The 22,305-nt window shown below is 32.9% G+C and overlaps 1 protein-coding gene across 1 annotated transcript in view; it reads left to right on the top strand.

Moving 5' to 3' along the window:
- LOC129219105 (potassium voltage-gated channel protein eag-like) overlaps window positions 1-22,305 on the top strand; it is a 105,026-nt gene that overhangs the window by 41,032 nt on the left and 41,689 nt on the right. The window contains exon 3 of the mRNA XM_054853424.1: window positions 21,877-22,005. Coding sequence (XP_054709399.1) covers window positions 21,877-22,005 — 129 coding nt within the window. The remainder of the gene's footprint in view (window positions 1-21,876; window positions 22,006-22,305) is intronic.

The following is a 22,305-nucleotide window of genomic DNA, read 5'->3' as shown; positions in this document are numbered from 1 at the left end:
CCAAAGAAAACAATAGGACCAATCTCGTAATTGTGCGACTTTAATTAGCGGAGATATTAATCAAAAACGTTAATTAACATAACGTTATTCAGGAATTTTCATTTCTTTCCTGTTGCCATTTTGCATATGCGTGAGCAAGTAGAATTCTAATAATTGCTTTAAAAGAGATTTTTTTTGGCTGCTGTCCAAATCTTAAAACCACGTTTCCATCTAGAATTTCATTTTAAATTAGTTTAAAATTAGTTGCCCTATTCGGACATAGCCTTTATTTTATCGTCTGTTCTTTTTTTATTTTTTACATTCAACGTTCTTAACTCTTTTCAGCATATGAAAGTTGTTTCTTTAGCTATGTTTATTGATTGTAGTGTAAGTTTATCATTCACCGGCCTCATATTTTGGTACACTTAGGATGTGCGACTAATTATGTTTATTTTGTTGGACTTTTTCCCGTCACATGGGTGAGTTTTCGAATTGTAATAACTCTCTTTTTCCTTCCTGTTTCTATTTTTAAAATACAGTTTATATCGTTGAAAGAACATGTTAAATTAAGATTGTTTGGATTTCTTTGTGAAACAGAGTTGAACAAAAAAGATTAAAGATTGTTTTGAAGGATCTTAACTAAAGCTAAATTGGAATCTGATGACTTGGTATTAAATTAATGCTTATTGGTAGTTATTTAGTCTTGGTGCTTTAGTTTCACTTAATCAACCAAAAAATATGTGTCATTCTATGTAAAAAGCTGATTGTTATTGTACATAAATAGTTCAGATATAGTCTATCAGATGTAATTCATTTTAACGTGAGCACAGATTATAGTTGATAATGCATATATTTTCATCTTTTGTGCTAATTAAAAATACTCATAACTTGTATTATTGATAACTATGATTAACGTTAGAGAGATTTTTGACAAAAATATGCTCTACTGGTGTTTTGCAAACCTTGCATTACGCGTATTTATTCACTCCTTAGCTCTTTAGAAACTGATGTCAGAGTAATACAAAAACATCAATTGGACATCTCTTTCATTTTTTAAGTAGCCCGTGCAACGCCGGGCACGCAGCTAGTATATATCAATAAAATCAGTTAAATTACTGAAATGTAATTTGTATGCAATTTGTTTGATTTTACAAACTTCAAAAAATAAATTGATTGAACCAAATTTAGTCAATCGTTTTCAGAACAACATATTTTAATATGCGAATCGAAATGCAAAAACATAACAGATACTAAAAATATCTTAATCTAAGTGTATTTTTTGTAATTGTTTAGTTCTTCTTTTTTGATGAAATGAATGATAAACTATAAACGGAGCCTAAACGTGATAATTGTCTTCGATCAAGTTAATCTAACTTAGGACATTTAGATAAAAGGTAAATTCTGGTGTTTTCGAAGAAAATTTCCAAAGTTAAATACGTTATTTATGAAACACACCAATTGTTTAACAATGTCGTATTTAAAAATCAACGCCAGCTGCTTTGTTAGAGGCCAGAATCTTTTTTTCAGCCGATTGTTGCAGCCAATACCTCAGGTGGCTGAAATAAATTATAAAAATTGATGGTTTTAAATGGTCAAACCTGTCTAAACATGGGTATATTTACAAGTGGGGTCCTTGGTGACAATACATTCATAGATGCAAGAAAAATTCCGAAAAAAAAAATATGTCCAAGGTAACGAAAAAATTGAGAAACTTTGACACTCAAATAAAAGATTAGAGGTCCAACGATTTATATACACTGTATTATTTAAACTTTTTGCGTTAAGCTTTATCAATAATTTTGATACTTTTACAAATAAGCATTTAATGCCCTCCCTGAAGGATTAAAGCACATCTTTTCCATCATCAAAAAAGGAAAAAAAAACCTAATAATGCCTCATAACACTTTCCTGAACCTCTGAACAGCTTTCTCAAAACTCTGCAGCTACAATAAAAACCAACTAAACAAGGATTTCTATACATCATTCAAATTCATATCATTCATCTCTCTGAACTAACATATTTATATAATATTAAAAAGAAGTTTTGCTCTTAAAATATTAGAAATAAAGTTTTAAAATTCTCCGAGTGTTTTAAAATGTATGTAATAAGTAAAACATACGTTAGACATTAGTGTGAATATGTGTTTGTATGTGGGTGATGGGTAAAATACGTGGAGAAAAAAAATAGAAAACTAAGCTCTCTATAGTATCTTTCATCGGTTAACTGATTCTTGGTTTATGTATTTTCATATGCTCATTTTTTTTTTTAAATTTTATGCATTCAATTGTCAAATGTATCATGTGGTCAAAGGAATTGAAAGTAGTAACAAACGTATCACATCTCTAATGCGTTCTTAGTAAATGGTAAGTGTAGGGACAAATAGACTGTCGTGTGTTGCTGTATTTTTTAACACTTCTGCCTTTACGCTGCCTGATAATACGTAATTTCAACATTTTCATCTCAGACATACTTTTTGAACGAAAAAAAAAACTTTATAGATATATATATAGACTAGCTGACCCTGCCACGCGTTGCTGTGGCAAAGAAGTTGGATTAAAATAAACTTGAACTCATTATTTTGATAGAATCAAATAAATATTTTTAACAGAGCTTAAAATAGTATAGCCGATTTTATAACATATGAGATTGATAATGGGCGTTATTCAATTTAAAAACGATTCCTAAATGTTCCTGGAAAATTATGGGCAGCTGATGTGGCCAATTTCTGCCAGTATCATGTCAAGCCAAAACCCGGAAAGTTTTCCGATAAAAGTTAATAACCTTCCTGAAATCATCTCGGAAGCCTCTTGAAAAATTCGAAGATCTTCCCGTTTGAAGTTAGTCGTGTTTCTGGAACTTTAATGTAAACTTAGGAAGGGATACAAAAAAAAAAAAAAAAAGCTTAGCACCTTTCTGATTTATTAAGGAACTTCTATAAGCAGTAATGCAAATATAGCCAAAGCTTAGCCAGAACTGCAAGCAATTATCGAAAATTATTCACATTAGCTTTCTCTATAGTTTGTAATCAATAACTTCTTTACAAAATACACTAACTAAATTAAAAATGTATAAAAATTAAATTTTTTCAATGAAGTAGATAACATTGACTTCGAACTATTGTCTCTATTATTTGAAAACTGAAAACTGTCTAAGCACTAAGTTGTGCACAATGTTCTTGATCAACCAGTCTTTTGCTAATACGAAAAGTATGATAACTTACCACGTGTGAGTAGGTAATATTTCTTTGCCCATAAGAGAAATGTTTATGTTTCAAGAACAAACCGAAAGAAGACATTTTTTGTTCTTAAAATCTATTTATGGTCTTTGCAAAAGCTAAACGAATCAAAAATTGAAGCCTTTCAAATGTGTTTGAAAATTATGACGCTAATAATGGATTACGTGGCAACACAAACATTTCTCCTTTAAACTTTTCCGACAAATATTGTTGACTTTATGTAGAAACGTGTACCGTTGCGTAATTTAGGTGGGTTTAAATCGCGAAAAAGAATAAATTGTTGAGCCAATTTTCAACCGGAAATCGTGTAGACGCATTCCTGGTGTATCCAGGGAATTTAAAAATTCATTTGGAGTGTTTACTGCTTTGTTTTCATCGACAACTTGTTCAGCATCAATGGAGAGCTTTTTTTTAAAGCCGTCAGTAATGGCTCATTATTCGCAATAATTGTAGCTAAGACAGAGTCATTGCTCTGTTGTTATACGTTGCAAATCAGTGTTAACTAAGTCGGTGGCCCAACTATCAAGTGACGGCATATCATAATGACTAAGTGGCAAATTTGAAATTGAAACGCAAAAACCTTCAGTTAAAACTAAAGCTTCATATTCATCTCTGGTGTAAAATCTGGATTTGGACATTTGTGTGTTTGTTAAACTTTATGAAATACGTCTTCAAACGTGAAAGTAATATAGTTTCTCCTTAAAAAATAATGATTGTGTTGGATAGTATGTCGTCAAAATTATTTTAAACAGTTGACGAATACTGTTTCTCCTTATGTCAAACCTGCATTAGAAAGTGTCAACTCCCAATGACTTTGTGCTACCAATAAATACAACTTGCGACATGCATCAGGATATGTATTTGACAGTCGACAATTGACGATCCACAAATATTCCTGTCTGTTCGGGAATGTTTACCGAAAACAAAACTGCTACAAAACCAGCGCGATTACAGAGGCAATTATGATTTTTAAAAAATTAAATTTATCTGGAAATAGACTCTCAATTAGTTCACTTTTCGTCTCAACGGCAGTGCAGAAATTGTCTGGCTATTTGTTGTACTGTATATTTTGATACAGTTCAATTTCACCGTTTCCAATACTCAGCAATTGCTTAGAAAATACTTATGCGATTAGATTATTTTGCGTTTATACTCGCATGTTCATGGCCAATCGCATTATCTCGTCATTACACTATAAAAAACGTTTTTTTTAAACATGCGTTGATTTCATCGGAATAACTGGTAATGTCTGCCGGAAGTCCCCAGACAGTATTCAGACAATTTCGCCTAAAAGTTTATCGTTGCCATTCAAATCTTGCATAATCCTATGATATGCTTCGAATGAATGCTTTTACTCAAGAGACATAGTACACTCATCCCAAATTATAATTTCACTCTCTTGCAACACTACAGCCATACCACGTCTTTTTTTCTTTATTGTACACATTGTGTTTTGTTTGTTATGAATATCTAATAGGCAACTTTAAAGCTGAATGTGCTGTTCGTGTACCATCTAAAAAAAAGTAGCAGCAATGCCTGACGATGCAATTGTCACTGCAATTTTCTGTTGCGAATGTATCTTTGCAAGAATTAATGATATTAAAAATTTCCTGGGGAACAAAATAAAGAAAATAATTGTTTTCCGCTTAAATTTATTAACTTTCCTGAAATAAACCTGGAATATTTTTGAAGAATTCAGTAGTCTTCTTGGTTAAAAAGGCAGTTATGATTCTGGCACCTGCAGAGAAGCCTAACGCAGGATTAATATAATAGCCTGGAACCTTCCTGCTTTTCTAAGAAAGCTCTCAAAGCATTAATACACGCATTGCCAACGCGAAGACAGACTCTCAAGCAAGTAGCTCGAATGTAGTTCCTCTGCAACTCTTGCAAAGCTTCGTGATCCAGATAACTTTTCGCACTCATTGGGTGTTGAGTCAATCTGGACAAACCGCAATCACTCCGAAACCGATACATCTATTAAATACGTTTAGTTAATCTTGATACTGGTGGAGAAAAATACTTTTCACAACGGTGTGAAATCTGCAATTTGTAGCAATTCAAGGAAACGTTTTGAAAAATATAGTTGATTTTCTCAGGAAGTAAATAATAACCTGTAATATCCCGAAACGTTATATGGAAATTCTAAGCAACATCTCTGAGCTTTTTTTTATCATGGTGTTTTTAGCAGTAAGTCATACGATGTTAGAGTTATATCGATTAATTAACTTACACCGCCATCTATTAAGAATTTTTAGAACTAAACAATTAATTCACACTATTATTGCATAATTAATATGAAATTTGCAGTAAAAAATTATAAAAACTATCCTATCTTTTAAGTTGGACCAAATGACACATTGATATGAAATTTGAGAAAAATCGGTTGAGTAGTTTCGGAGTTTACCCCGAACAAACATTGTGACACGAGATTTTTATATATATAGATATATATATAGATATATATATAGATATATATATATATATATATATATAGATATATATATATAGATAGATAGATAGATAGATAGATTTTAAAAGAATCAGAATTGTTAGCAAAATAAAACTACAATCTTAAACGAACACCATTTGTTCTGAATGCAATATACAGCAACCAGAATGCGTAGTTTACAAGCACGACGATTTACTTGAATTAAAAAAAAATTTTTGGCGAGGACATTTAATCCATTAAAAATAACTTTCAGAAGGTATTTTTTCACAATGTTTAGCTTTATGGAACAGTAAACCATCGTCAGGTAATAATAGGACAAAAGGAGAGGAAAGTACTTAATTTCTATAATAGCTTCGCGCTAGACTGGCGGAAAAACGGCAATAATACATTAATAGCTTATTTTGACCCTGACGGATATAGAAACCGATCGGATACTCTTCATTGAAGCTTATGCATACGTTACACAGTCGATGATATAAATGGTTTAATACTTTAATCGTCCGGTTCATTCATAACAAAATATGACGGTGAGGCCGGAAAAATGATGAGTATTTAAGAAGCTGCACGTTTTTTGGAAATAAAAAATGTATTTCTCACACAAAAGACATTTTTAGCATTGTTTTCAGGGAATGTGAAGACTATGAAACTTACAACATGAAATCGTTATTGTAAAGAGAAATAATTAATCAATGCTCCCCCATGAAATGCAAACTATATTTAAGCTATTTTATTGCTTGAGAATCTTAGTAAAGAGTAGTTAGCGTCACATCTTGTCCGATACTTTTGATTTTTTGAGTAAAGAAGAGACCGAATGGACATGATTCAGTTGTTTAAATTTATTAAAATGAAAGGTGTTACGGGGCTAAAGTTTAGCACTGAAAACAGGACAAGGGGTCATTGTTTTAATCTATTTAAATCTCAGGCTAACATGGATATTAAGAAAAATTATTATTTTAGCAGGGTAGTGGAACCTTGGAACAGCTTACCGGAAAAGGTGGTAATGAGCAAGGGAGTAGATAGTTTTAAGAGGGCCATTGATCTTTACTGGGGATTGTAATTTGACTAGAACCAGCCTAGCTGGGCCCATAGCCTGCCTGTTGCTGGTCGTCGCTTTTGTATTAGTACTTGTATTTATTTTTCTTCCAAATGTTTGACGTTACTATGTTCTAAGTTTCCGGCAAAGTGATAAGTATACATAAGAAGCTGTACTTTTTCTGGAAATTTTAATGTATTACTTCTAAAAGACATTACTTTTAGCATTATTTACAGGATAAGTGAAAATAGTATGAAACTTACAAAATGTATTGTTATTGTAAGAGAAACAATCAATATATGAAATGTAAACTGCTTTAAAGCCATTTTGTTCTTGAGGATTCTAGTAAAAGGTCAATCTTGCGAAAATGGCATGAATTTTTTTCGACATTTTGACTTTTTTTTACAAAAGTTTTACGATACTGTATGCTAATCAGGATGCGGTTGCGCTAACGATCATCTGTCATTTAGTGACTAAATTGTTACAAATTAAGAGAGAACAGCATTAAAAAGCACATTTGCTTCGACGTTATGAAAAACCGTTTTTCAAAGTGAAAAATGTGATCTCCCAATTGGTTTCTGTACAAAGATCGCTTCGCTTTTTAAATTGTCATATTTAAGCGCAAGAAATTGTCTACAGATTTTCATTTCAACGTTTATTTGTTTATAGAACTTTAATTTGAATTTTTAGAACGTTTGGATCATTAACATCATTTTGAGTAATACATAAATGTGCCATTTAAAAAATTATATGAAGCGTTATGGAACATTGAAATTGCCAAAAGGTTTTCAAGCGAAATATGATCTAAAATGTCAATAGGGGAAACATTATGCAAGTTCCACATTCCACCCCCACCTTCTCTTTTTTGAATTTGATGAATTTTTCCGTATTTGGCCTATGAAAATTATGGTAATCTTTTCTATTAATGATTTGAGAGAGAACGTGTTTGTATTTCAGTGTAATAATGTATGCTCATTCTGTAACATATAACTGATGTTTGCCATCAAGAACACAAGTGGAATTGTTGAGCATATTTTATCATAAACGTTAATTTCTTTTTCTTTTTTTTATATTTTTTGTTTCGAAAAAATACAAACACTGCTTTTATTTCTGTGTTTCGTGAACACTGAAAAATGTCCTGCATTAGCTGTTTCAGAAAATTGTAATTATAATCCAGGTTCCAATTTATTGGCTAAGATACATCTTGTGACCTAATTGTAGCTGAAATTCAAAATCTCAAGACGCTCATTTCAGAACCAACCTCGTATTGTAACTTCATAACCCAATAACATTGCGTCATATTCCAGAGAATCAGATTTTGGAGTGTTCTAGAATTTATTTCGATAATAGCATTTCGCCGAGAGTTTTCGACAATCTTGAAAGCAAAATTGAGTCACGCGAAAGAGTATTTTTGTTGTATTTGAAGCAGGAGCTATGCAGGTGGAAGGTGCAAAATTTTCACACTAAGAACGATTTCAGAAAATCTTACAATGAAAGTGTTAATTTTGCAGTTAAAGAAATTTAGGAAGCGACGATTACTATGCTGCATGCGCAAAAGAATGTTTTGTCTTTTCCAGAAGTATTCATGCATTTTGCGATTATAAAGCTACAGAAGGAAACAATTTCGTACCTAGAAACGAAAATTGTTGCCAATAATTTTTTTAAATTTTTTTTGAGAAGTATTGATAGCTGCTTTGATCTTTACATTTTTGACACATTTTAAAGTTGAAAGTGAAACACGAAAGAGAATATTTACATCGTAGTAAGCAGCAAAGGAACAATAAAAATGTAGCAAGTACACCTAGTTACTTGTTGCAACTTTTTGTTAATGCGTAACATTTTCTAACTAGCATAACAACTACGAGTCATAGAACTGAAAAGAGATTCGCATTGAAGAGTCACCATAATCAAACAAAGAACACTGCTCAAACCATCTAGTCGGAGCAGAGAGAATCATTAAGAACCATTACGGAACACAAGAGACTTGCGGATATATCCGGCAACCACTTGTTCATTGCCAAAATCCGGGTTGCATAGAAACCAAATTACTCCTCGCCCATAAGAAGCATTTTCCTTCGTTTCAAAGTTTCACTTAGTAAGCAAGCTACATCAATCATTTTTGTTCTATTTAAATCTGATCTAGGACAGCTAACTTATGAAGCTTTAAAAAGTCATTGCGCAGAGATAACTGAGTAATAGTAATAAAAATATAATGACAATTAAAGTTCTTAATTACCGGAGCAGGTGAAATCAAAAATATTTATAAATTTTTAAAAATTATTTCACGCTTAGAAAGAACAGCGGTCATGATTTCAAAAATGTTTTTTAATTCGACGTACTTAAATGAAAAGCTTTATTAATTTTTAATATGTTGTTTTATCCTCTGTTTTTGTTTTGGCAAACTTTTTTTGACTTTTTCTCCTACAGATATATTACTAAACAAGTATAACACAGTCCATTTGAACAAATTTAAACAGAACATGTCGTAAGAGGAAAATAACTTAAGTTTCCAGTTTTTTACCTCCTTTTACAAAATAGGAAGTATTGTATTAGCGAAATAATACAATCAAAAAATTTCTCAAAAAATTTCACTCAAAAATCGACCTTAGATTTTCATTTTGCTCACCCCCGAATGAATGTTTTTTTTTTTCGACTCGACCACACGTGGATAAGTACCTAAGAACGTAGAGATACGCGAAATATCCATTTTGACGATTCCCGAGTTAGTTACAACGAGTTTTCTCGTGACGTCTGTATGTGCGTATGTGCGGATGTGTGGATGTATGTCGCATAACTCAAGAACGGTATGTCTTAGAAAATTGAAATTTGGTACCTAGACTCCTAGTGGGGTCTAATTGTGCACCTCCCCTTTTGGTTGCATTCGGGTGTTTCTAAGGAGGTCTTTTGCCCCTTTTTGGTGGGAAATCATTGTTAATTTCGATGTAAACTCAAGTGGTGTTACAATTAGGCGGACACTTGGCGATATATCGCCAGTCTTTTGGTCGCCAAGTTTTGTCGCCAACTTGGCGACAAATTTGGCGATTTTTTTTAAATCTGGTTTTAATTTGGCCACTGTTGGTGATATTTAGAGAGTAAACTATTGAATCACATTAAAATTACCAATAATGGAAAAATGACATTAAATTGGAGTAAAAGGAAGGCATGTGAGGCACACGTCAGCTCGTTTTAAATATGTATTTGGGAAAATTAAAAAAAAAAATGCTTTCTATGTGTGATATCATCTGCAGCCAAAATGAATATCAATCAAAATACTATTACTACAATCTGCCAAATATGTTTTACTCGGTGTCTCTAATTTAGAATATTCAGCAATTATGAGATTATTCTTTGGTATGAGTAAAATATTTCACGAATTAATAATTTTTGTGAATTATTTCTTAAGACTACAGCATGGTGAAAATGGATTCAAAATTCTTATCCTTGCATAAAAGTCGAGTGATTGTTCTGGAATATTAGGAATAATGAGTTAGTTTCTTAGTCACGGAAGTTCTCTTTTTGTCATTCGTTTTGAAACAGATTCTGACTTTAGGAAACAAGGCTTGAAAATTATATCTGATTGACTTTGAACTATTTCAAGTTATTTTACTTGAAATGATTCAAAGTTCAATAACTATCTGTGCGTACTCATAGTAGTTCATAGGTAGTTCATATCTCCCTTTAGCGGCCAAACTAGGTAATGTCCAATGCTTTTTTATATCAATTCAACTGAAACTAACGAAGGTGACATAAATGTAAATTATACATATGAAGCCAAATATGAGTCGTTTTATATTGTCAGAAATTAGTTTTAACCTTATTTCACTTTACGCGAAAGAGGTGTAAGTTTTGATTGAACCATTTGCTAAAGACAGCAATAGTATATTATGCAAAAGTGACTACTAAAACCGTTCAATGACTCAAAATCTTGTTTTATTGACTTACATCATTTTTTCTCTCAACGGCTCATGTATAAACATCATAAAACGTTTGAATACGTAAGTCCAATTAGATCACTCTCTCTAAAGATCTCTCCCCGTGGAATGCGCAGGAAGCGAATTCCAAAGATTCAGCATTTGCCTCTAGTTCATTTCTTCCACTTATTATATTTATGCGATGATATAGGGCGACCGATATTGAGATACACGGAATAAAAGTTGAAATTGAACACAATGAGTTCACAGTTTTTGTACTATGTATGGATACAGGGTAGGAATTATTGAACTATTAAAATAAAAACTAAAATTTTCAAAATTGATGAGTTAAAAATTTAATAAGAATACAAATTTTAATAAGTGTTAAAAGTAGCTACAGATATTCCAACGTAGTGTATAACGGTTTCGAGAGGCTTGCCGTCAATAGCAATGTTGTGGTGCCGACGATTGGTAACATTCTGCAGTACTCACTGAAGGGCCTAGACATGAGATTGCAATGATCTCCTGAATGGCAGTTTCGATCGAGGCAATGATTTTGAGATAATTTTCGTAACTTTTCATTTAATACGCCTCACAAAAAAGAGCTACATAGTTGAGTTCAGGAGAACACAGTGGTGTTCAGAATTAATTGCACAGAAAAACAATTATTTCTTGAATAATTCAGTAAAATTTATACTCAAAATGCCTTTTGATGCTAGAAATCATCGTGGAATGCGGAACATTTGAAAATACAAATTATAAATGTTTTTCCGTGATTAATAAAAGAATGTTATTGTAAAAATTGAACAAAACTACAGGGACAACGAGCGTTTTGCCGTGAAAAAACCCAGTAATCAATAATATCCCACTCTTTTTCAATCAATTTTATCAGTCTTGATGTCATGGAAGTTGAAGAACGTTCTTGGAAATTTTTGTCCTGGCTTTTTCGATGGATAAAATGATTTCTTGCTTATTTCGATATTGAATACCGTTTTTTCACACTTCAAGGGTCAGAATGCCTCACAAAGTTTCCATTAATTTTAGATCGAGCCTTTTGTATGACCAGTACAGTAATTTCCCGAAATAAGCATCAAGCAATGACTTAGAGGTTTGAGATGTATGTAATTAGGTGTTATCCTGCTGGAACGTTGTGTTAACTCGTAATTAACGGTGTTTTTGGTCTTCAAAAATATTACTCAAAAATATACATCAACATTACTTTCTGCCCCGTGCAAAAAATATTGGTATGGTTTTCATCTTTTGCAAAACTTCCTCAGACTATTACGAATCTGACTTCAAATGTATGGTTTGAGATTTTTTTCCTTCACAGAGATCACACCAGAAGTAGCAAAAACCATTTAGTTCATCCTAAATAAACTTTTGCTCATCAGAAAAGATTACACTATTCCACTTTTCACGTATAAGAACGCTTTTTGGGCACGCTCAACGATTGGTCTCTTATGAACTTCTTAAGAGTCGGTCGTGACATCAGTTTCACTCCATGACACCTTTTCTCTTTTTGTAGATCTCCATTCTATGAATATGATATTCCCATGTATTTCCAATAAAAGTAATCCACACAATTTCTTTTACCATTAGTTTCCAGTCATAAAATTTGTATAACTTTCCGACCATATACACCTAAGATTTGGGGTTTTTTCTTTTGTCCTTATAATTTTGGAAACCACTGTAAGACGTCCAAGCAAATTACCAACTCAGAGTCTGTAGGCACCTCATAGCGGTCATGGACTCTTGAAAGTAGTCATTTAGGCCTTTAAACAGTCAATCAGTACGATGGGGGCCTCAACCGACTTGCGTGAATCACATCTTTTTCAAATATGGGACATTTTTAACATAAGGCTAGATCTTTTTATTTTTGGCATATTTTCATTTGGCAATTTTCGATTGGATCATCTGTTCTCAGCTTGTCTTCTGTCGCAAAAAATCCTCTGTGTCGCAATCAGGCTGTTATTGACTGAGCATTAGGCTTTGACGTTCGATATGCGGTCGTAAACGCTTTGTTTATACTTTCACCAAAAAAAAAATACTGCGCATGCTTAAAATTTTTTTGCATTTAACTTTATTTCGTCAAACTGAAATCAACTTTCTTTGTAACAACCAATATCTATGCACTGAAGATTATAACTTGATATGTTTATCTTCAGACTAAATGGAATTTATCTTACTTTTCTATGCTGATAAATATGAAGATGCCATTGAATACTGTATTAGTATGAGTAAGAAAAAACTAAAAATAAGAAGAACGTGAACCCCCGCGGAAGTACTCCGAAATATATAGTGTTCCCTTTTGGAATCGAGGAATGCTTACGAAGATTTCTTTCTTTCCTCAATCCTCATTGTCACGTTACAGGTCTTTTCATTACCTTTGGTTAGATTATTCGTTGGAAGTCATTGGCTAAAATTGATTCAATTACGTCAAATAAATATATGGAAAACATTTCGCGCTAAAAATGCGATGAATAACGTTCAACTTTTAAGAAATTTAGCGGTATGATTGAACGACTAGTGACACGTTTGGGAGGTCTATTTCATGTTGGTGACTGGTAGGCAACCATGAGATGCCTTTGATGAAGATTTGTTATAAGGTTAAACTAGCTAAGATTGCAATCGAAAAGCTCAAACAACTAAATGATAACTTACTGAATGAAGAGACCAGTCCGAAATGCTCGAATTTTTGCCACTTTTCTTCAAAATCAAGTAGTAACTTTCAAGCAATAAACAACGCCATCTTCAAAATTAACAGAGAAAATGTCGAATAAAATTAGTTATAGGCTGTCGCACAGTTAACCATTATAAAACATTGCCCCTGCACACCAAATTTCATCTTTCCAGGCCTTACCATTTTACCGGGAAGCGCGCCAAAAATACAAAAATATCTTATTTTATTATATATGCAGTAAACTCTCAATTATTCGTGGAATAGGGTGGCACGGAAACCTCGGTTATTCCAATTAATAGGTACAAAAAGATATTAGTGTAGCTAAAAAATATTAATTACAATCACACATACATTCAAATAAAAGCTAAAAATATTGCTACATTGCATCTACTATCATTGAATGTGCAAAATGTATATAAAAGCTAAAAGCGAACAATAAAACAATCAATAGTTTAAAAAACATTTAATGACCGTTAAGAAAAAAAAATTGTGAAAAGACCCGCGACTAATCCGAACCGAGGTCCGCGAAACCTAAATCCGACCGACGATAATCGAGAGCTTACTGTATATATGGATGCATACATGATAAGAGAAATGAAACCTTTACAATGCACAAGCATTTTGCAAATATATCGCCACCTCAGAGCAACAGTAAGACATATAATCTCAGGAATTACACTAAGATATCCTACTGTAAGATATTTCAGATTTAATGAGTAAGGTTTCCATGATCTTGTTCAAAAGGGGAAATTGTAATTCTTACAATGTTTTAACTACCGTAGAAAGCCCTCAATGATATTCTGTAAATGACAAAAGTCGCAGAAAATCAACACATCTTATATTTAGGTGGCAATGAAGGGTAATATTTTAACCAAAATCAAAACATACGATAATACAAACAATTTTTAAAAATTGATTCTCAGATTGTACTAAAAGTTAAAATTTATTTTTGTTATTAAAAAATATGGATGGGGCAAAGTGGATGGGGAAAAGTGAAATCGATCATTTCATTTACTAATTCAGCCATTCGTTAAATCACTTAAGCATTCATGTATTAATTAATGTATAACTTACATTCCTTCATTTGATAATTAACTTATTTGTTCATTCATTTCAATCATTTTCTTATTCATTCACAATTTTATAGACTCATTTATTTTTTTCTCATATATTGATTAGTTATTTATTCATTTTTTGCTTCATTGTATATTTATTTCTTCATTCATTTTGTTTACTCATTCATTAAATCAAAAATATTTTTAATTATCAAATATAAACGATTTCCTTAAATACATATTCTACTTTTCACTTTGCCCCATGAGAAAAAAAATTATTTTTTGAAGGTACAAATTTACTGCTAAAATTTAAAAATAATGTTTCAATGTCAGTTTTTTCACAACATGCATTTTTCTTTCTTTATGTACCATAATTTTCCAAAAAAAATTCCAATTTGTTCATTTTGAAAATAGTAGGTTTTCTTAATTGTTTCAGTTTGCTCCACAGTCCCTTACTAATGCATACCTAAGAATATATAAGTATCGTGTGGCTCTGATACGAGGCGTATTTTTTAAAGTAAGTTCCGTTTTGATATAAAAAAAGAACGAGTACAGATAGAGCAAAGAAATTTATTGCACAAAAATCTACCATCCTTACGCTATTTTTTGACATTGCTCCAGTGATTTTCCAAACATTTGTCATAGCGTGGTACAGGTTTTTGTATACCTATTCATAGAAAATTGCCGCCTGTGTAGTCAGCCATGGGATAACATGTTCTCTGAGCTCATTATTGCTGTTGTGCCACAGACCACCTTGGAAAGACTTTAGATGCCGAAACAAATGAAAGATGCTGCGAGCGAGGTGAGGGCACACCAGAGGATGTTCAAAAACGCCCCAGCCAAAGCCCTGAAAGAGTCCTCATGGTTGACTAAACGGGCGGTAACTTTGTACGAATAGGTATACAAAAACCTGTACCACGCTATGACAAATGCTTGGAAAATCACGGGAGCAATGTCGAAAAATAGCGTAAGGGTGGTAGATTTTTGTGCACTAAATTACTTAGCTCTATCTGTACTCGTTCCTTTTTTATATAAAAACGGAACTTACTTTAAAAACACGCCTCGTAGATGAGCGTGAGTACTGCGCTCACGTGAGCTCACCATGACCAGCTCAGTGGAAGACAATAATGAAACGCAACCAATTGAGCAGTTTACTTTCAAAACGGATTATATCCACTTTTGAAAAAAAAACTTTTTTTTTTTTCGTTTTCAAAATCTCTAGTGTAAGCCCTATCGACTCGTGAATTTCTTTCTTCTCGAAGTGGTTTATATTTACTGTTAAAAAATACGTAATCATTGGTTCTACCACCTAAACGGTGTATATCCGTCCCTTTATTTCTCGCTAGGTGTTTTACAGCAAAGTGGAACTTATCTCTTATTTGCCGGTATCCACTCATTCACTTTCGTATCAAAAGGACACATATCCAAAATGTGAATTTGCCGCTTCTAATTCAAAAGTAGTTCACAAATAAAATAGCGGAACGAGGTACTGGCTGGGCAATTTTCCAATCAAGCATGATACCTGTCCTAATCAAGAGATCGCAGCACCTTGCGCCCTGTGCAAGTCTGTTATCAGTTAGGCAAGCGTGACCCTCAAATTGTGATTACTAAATTAATACTAAACAATTGATATTACTATTAAATTTTAATAGTTAATGATTAAATTGTGATGAATTGAAAAATTGTGATTAATTGTGATAAAAATTGTGATCCATTCATACCTACAACGTTGTTAATTGAATCGGCTTGAGTGGTTTCATTGTTTATACTTAATTGGATTGAAGGTTCCCCACCCCCTTATGCTTTTGTTCAATGAAAAGAATAAAGTATGTAGGAAGGAATACAGTAGAGTAAAACAAAATTACATTAAAAAATGTTGAATATTTTGTTTCAATTTTAAAGTTTATTTCTGAAGAAAATGCGTGTTTTTTTTTTTTTTTTTTTGAAAAAGTGATGATATCCACTGTTTTACACCAAAAAAAATCTATCCAAAATAAAATTGGCAATTTAGGTCTGATAAAATTGTGGAAAAATTCCTAGACTTATGCCAATAGTCACTTGTTATTCTAGCAAAACTTTGTGAAAAATTTAAAATTCCAACAGTTAGAGTTTGTGAGTAAAACTTTTTTTTCGTTTTGCCAAAAAATTATAAAGCTGGATATAATCCGCTTTGAAAGTCAACTCCTGTACTAATGATGTTCAGTCGGATAAATTGCTCCATATCAGTCAGGATATAAAACCAAAATCTGCTTCTTTTGAGGAAATTTACACATGGACAATTAAGCGTGGTATTGCTACCACACAATCTGTCAAGTGGTCACATAATGCCTCAGATAGTGGTCACACACGTATGTACTGTAAATAGCTCACACAGCAACGTATGTAACTTTTATCGTACTTAAATGTTCTATTCAAATTTTGAGCCCAATTACCCTACCACGTGCAACATTACCTTCTTATTACCTTCTTTCAATGGTGTAGTAAAAAAAAGGTTAAAAAATTTCCTGAAAGCTTTTTGAAAATTAGTTGACTACAACCTGTTTCTTATTCTGTGGAGTTACTTAATCAAAAAAAATATTGAAATTTCGTGTGAATGTGACTACCTATTAATGTTTTATCTTATGTGAGCGTTATTCCCTTACTTTCCTTCATTGTTCAATAATCGATGTTTTCAAAAACTTTACTAGTATCAATGTCTTAGACCGTTAAATAATTTTATTTTTCTTGTTTATGTTACCTTCATAATTTTTTCCCCCGAGCTTACATGAGTTTATCCACGTTTATGATTCATTGCTCCTGATTCATTGAAACAAATGTATCGGACATATTCTGCTCCATTCCGGTGCGAATTACCACTCTGTTTAAACAAGAAGAAATAAAAGATAATTCGGGAGGAAATCACGTCCTAAAAGTAAATGATGAAAAATCTTCCTCCGATGTGCTTTGGTGTTAAAAGCGAATGAAGCAAAAAAATTCCCATCGACTCCGAGATTCGACGATCAGAATACATTACCTTGAAGATGCATATCCTATGAATCTTTAAAGACAAATTGGTGCTCTTCCGATGAATGAAGGTAAGAGTGGTAGTGATGTATGTGTGAAGATTTTTCTTTTCTTGCGCATTTGCGGAGCCAAGCTTTTCACCGAACATACATTCTAATTTCTCTTTCAGCGGACTGATTATTTTCATCGCTTCGGAATGCCGTTCAGTAATTGGATTAGTTATGAAAATGCAATTTTGTTAATGGATTGTTGTTGGAAGAAATATGCTGGAATAATAGTAAAAAATATAACATTTTATGGGAATGATGGAAATTCCGTTGATGCTTTTTATTTGAAATTTATTACATTGAAAATATATTTCAGTAAAGAAAGATGCAAACCAAATTCAATGACGGAATAACTCAATTGACTCTGAAATTTCAAGATGTGTGGAAGGCTACGAGACAGCCAAAACTTCCTAATGGTCTCCTTTTATAAACTTGAAAAGAATGAATAAAGAAATGTGTCTTACAGTTAGCAAAGTTTTTCTTGTTCTCTCTTGAGATATGTGAGAGTGTTAATAGTAATAAAATTCATTTTAGTAAAGAAGAATTTGACAAAAGTTTTACGTGATTCGGGGGGCTATCAGGAATATTTTTAAAGTGTAAAAACAGTTTTGTATTTACAGCATGAAAACCAAGAACTTGGATTGGTCCGTCGCGTGGCACAAAAGCATTTAATCGAGCGCAAAGCACTCTAATACGACTACAACCCTGATTTATGCAAGAGCAAATGCGCACTTTCCCAGGGCCTCCACTATTTGTGGGTTCCTAATTCCTGCTGGTTGACATTTATACTTTACTTAAAATTTGGACAGTTGTTTAGAAAATGTTAAAAAATGCACATAGTCGGGCTTTAGTCCTTTAGAAAGGCTTAAGTCTTAAAAATACTGTAGTTTGTAAAGAATTTAATAATGCAAGCTCATTTAAAATGCTTCCTTTTCGTTTCGGATTATGCGTAGTTAATGCAATAAAATGTAATTACATTACCAGCAAAGAGCTGCAAAGTGCACACTTATAATGAAAATGCAAAACTGGACTATAAAAGAAAAATGCTGCAATGGCAAAAAAAAAAAAAAAAAAATACAAAGTGAGCTTTTCATAAGTTAGCGTTATTATAGTTTTTTCTCCAATAGTATTTGGTTTATTAGAACAGCTTTAGATTAAGAAATCAATATCCTAATATGTCATATCAAAATGGTAAGTATATATTTTCAAGCAACAAGTTCTTTTCAAGGATGATAAAATATAAAGATGACAGATAAAGTAAAAGAACGAATTACATGGCAATTCTTTCCGTTGAATTTAATGTAGCCAACGTGTCATGCAAACGAGCTCTGCTTTGGCTGAAGATTCAGGGTTTGAATAAATTCTGAGGCGTACTTTGCTCGCCGAGCCGTTAAGGCGAGATGAAATTAATGCCTACGCTAATGAGAGGTTTCATAATGATCATGAAGTAAAATTTGACTAAAACATAGTTAGTTCTCGTCTGGTAGATATTTGTATATATACACCACATCAGATGAGTAAGATTGGGAAAAGTGCATGTTATTGAAATAAATTTCAGCTTTATAGCCATGTATTTTCAAATGATAAGTTGTTTTTAAACAAGACATGTTTCTGTAAGAATAAGACTTCAATAAAAGTGTGGGCATGATGCAGAAAAAAAAAATGTTTATATGGATAACATTCGCAATAAACGTTAATAGAGCCCAGTATGCAATGCGGCGGTAGCAACAGTTTTTCTTTTTAACGTGCACTTTCTAGTTTGTTTTACGTTAATTCATAAACTTTTATTTAGAAAAAGATTTCCAACCCTTTTATTTCTATCCCCCGTCCGCAACGGTGGTAGGTCTATACCCATCACCCGGCCGCCAGGCGGGGAAAATTGTTTGGTTTCAGCCCCAGTAATCCCCCTCGGGGGTGGTCTAGGATCTGTTCCAGTGAACCCGCTGGGGTACCTAGAGAGTAGAGATCACCACCCTGTCCCACGAGAAGCACTTGCATGCATTTGCTTGGGTGGTGAGGAGTTTGTCCCTTTTATTTCTGTCTGCTTTTTTAAAGTTTCAAGGCTTGAACTTATTTTGAGACGGTCTTGGCTAACCGAGCAGAAAACTTGATATGCTAACAATGTTGATGAGTAGTAATTTCTGTAATCTTTCAATTGGTGTCATCATGTACCTTAAACACAACAGGTTAGTGTGAAGGGAAGTCTTTCTACGTATGTTTCTATGTACTGTACTAGTTTCAGCTCGAAATTTCACAATACTGCGGATTACAAAAACAGCCCATTTTCATCAAGTATCATTGAACTAAGGCATAAAAATGTAACTAAGCATCATTCTATTGTTGCAATTTAAATAAATTTCTGTTTTCTATTTAAAGTAACAGATGTGATTACGTAATTTTAAAATGAAAATTAATCTGCACATATAATAGTTAAAATATAACTTTAAGCATACTCTTCAAAAGATAGGCCATTTGAAAATTTGGATTCGTGGATAGTTCCTAAAACCTTTAAACTTAGATGATTTTATTTTCCCCGAGAAAGCATACGAGGCATGGTATTGTAGAGTATTACACATTTAGAGGTGACTCGTACTACAACGTGATCAATCTTACGTAAAATGACTATTGCGCAAGTTTTTCACAACCAACGTATCTCAGACTTAACGCGAACTCCTCGCCCGCAACGAGATATTTTTCAAAAAACCACAATGGAACTTCGGGATTATCTGCTGCAAATTAGCTGCTTTCATCCTAAAAAACTAAGGCAACCAAAAGACAGCGATAGGCAACCTAAACTGCCGATCTACTTTCCAAGTTAGGCGTGCACTAAGATCGATTTTGGGGAAGAGGGGGAGGGGGGGTTGACCCTCTTGATCTCTGTGTCATTGAAAAACTCCCGAACAAAACAATGTTTTCGTACTTTAAAAAAATTGTAAAATATCAACACCAAGCTTTATCTATAAATCCATCGTAAGTTTTATGAACCTTTTTAATAACAAAAGGCAAAAAAAAAAAAAAAAAAAAAAAAAAAAAAAAAAAACTTAAAAATTGTGGCACTTTCAGCGATTACGAATTTTCAGCGAATTGTTAAAAAAAAAATTGAGCAACTTTTGACAAAGAAGTTGAGCCTAATATTCTTTCTCAGAATATAATATACGTTTTTTTTTTCTCTGACAAAAACATGTCCCGCTGTCGAGATCGACCGACCAGTCGATCGCGATCGACGGGTTGCTTACCGCTGCTTTAAGATAAATAAGTCAAATGCACCAAGAAAATGTCCACGAAAAGGAGAATTCAAAGTGGTGAGGGTCCAGTCTTTCTTCTTTCTCATCTTGACTAGTTGCCTGATGTGCATACGCTGTCAGAACACTAACCACTGTCTGATCAACATCAACTGCGCATCAATTGCCCCAATCCTTCATAGTCATAATTATTATTACTGCTATGCAGTGCAATAATGTTAAAACATTGCTGCGCTTTGTTATTATAACCAGGGGTGATTGTGGGTTCATCAAAAAATACCTGAAAGTTTCAAAGCTAGAACGGGGGGGGGGGGGGGGGTAATCTTTGGCTCCTATAACTTAAGTGCACCTATGCCATAGTATTTAATAGTTCATTAGTCGGTGTCAAAATAGTGTGTGTACATTTGATTAAAATTTTAATGGGTTACAAAGTTACTTTTGAGCTGGTGTTATACAAAATTATCTTGACATTTGTCCATCTTAAGGGATAGGTGTCCATCTTAAGGCTCTTGCAGGTATATTTGATGAGTAATATATAATTTTTAAAAAATTGCGGAGGTAGGGAGATAAAAACATAACAAAAAAAAACATAATTCCGGTATTTTCGGACATAAAAATACCGGAAATACGTCCGTAAATACCGGAAATTCGGTAAAATACCGGAACACAATCACCCCTGTATTACAATAAAACCTGCGTAAGTTGATCACTTGCGATGCACTACCTGCTTTAGTGGTCAACTTACGGAGGGGTTGATTTATATGATATAGGACTAATTCTGTACCTGAAAAAAGTTGTCGACATAGATAAGTGGTCAACTTAGAAGGGTAGTTAGCTTTACAGATTTTACTGTACTACATACTGTACGTACAGTGCAGTCTATTGTCTCACTCTTTTACTAATCATTACTTTAATGCATTTTCAACCCTTTACAATTTTATGTAGACCATTAATGCCTTTATTTAAGTACACTGTTCATTCATTACTTTATGAGAGAAATAATAATAAATAGCCTAAGACTAGCTTCAAAAAGTTTGAGGTGTGTTCATAACTGTCAAATATAAATTTCAAAAAGTCATACCCTATTTCACAAAGCAAAATTCTTACTTACCAAAGGGATCTTGGAAAACATTCCTAGGGCAAGTCAAGACTCAATTGTATTTTATTTTTCCTTAATTATAAACATCCTTTCAAAATTCATTATTAATAGTTTTCTTTTAATTGTAAATTTTTCTTGATAGAATCCCCACTCTGGCTCTTACTGCACGTGGCTCCCATTAAAAACGAGAAAGATGTAGTTGTGCTGTTTCTACTCACTTTTCGGGACATCACTGCCTTAAAACAACCCTTAGAAGATGATGCAGCCAAAGGTAAATAAAGCAACTTTGAAATGGTAGACCATACTTTCAAAAACTCTGGCTCCACTATTTTTTGTATTATATTTTGTGAAGAATACATTTTTTGATTACAGTTCAAAATATTTATATAACTAGGAGTATTTTAACCTAAGTCAATAAAAGTTCTTAAATACCTTTACATTTATCATGCATAATCATTTGATCATCTATATTGAAGATAGCATATATCAACGGCATGAAAAGGTACCGAGATACACTCGGAAAATTATTTTTATAGCACGTGAATTGGGTTTACATGTTTGCTCTTGTATT

The sequence above is a fragment of the Uloborus diversus genome, chromosome 3, assembly GCF_026930045.1.
Source record: "Uloborus diversus isolate 005 chromosome 3, Udiv.v.3.1, whole genome shotgun sequence".
NCBI classification, from domain to species: Eukaryota; Metazoa; Arthropoda; class Arachnida; order Araneae; family Uloboridae; genus Uloborus; species Uloborus diversus.
This window is presented reverse-complemented; position numbering and strand designations above follow the sequence as displayed.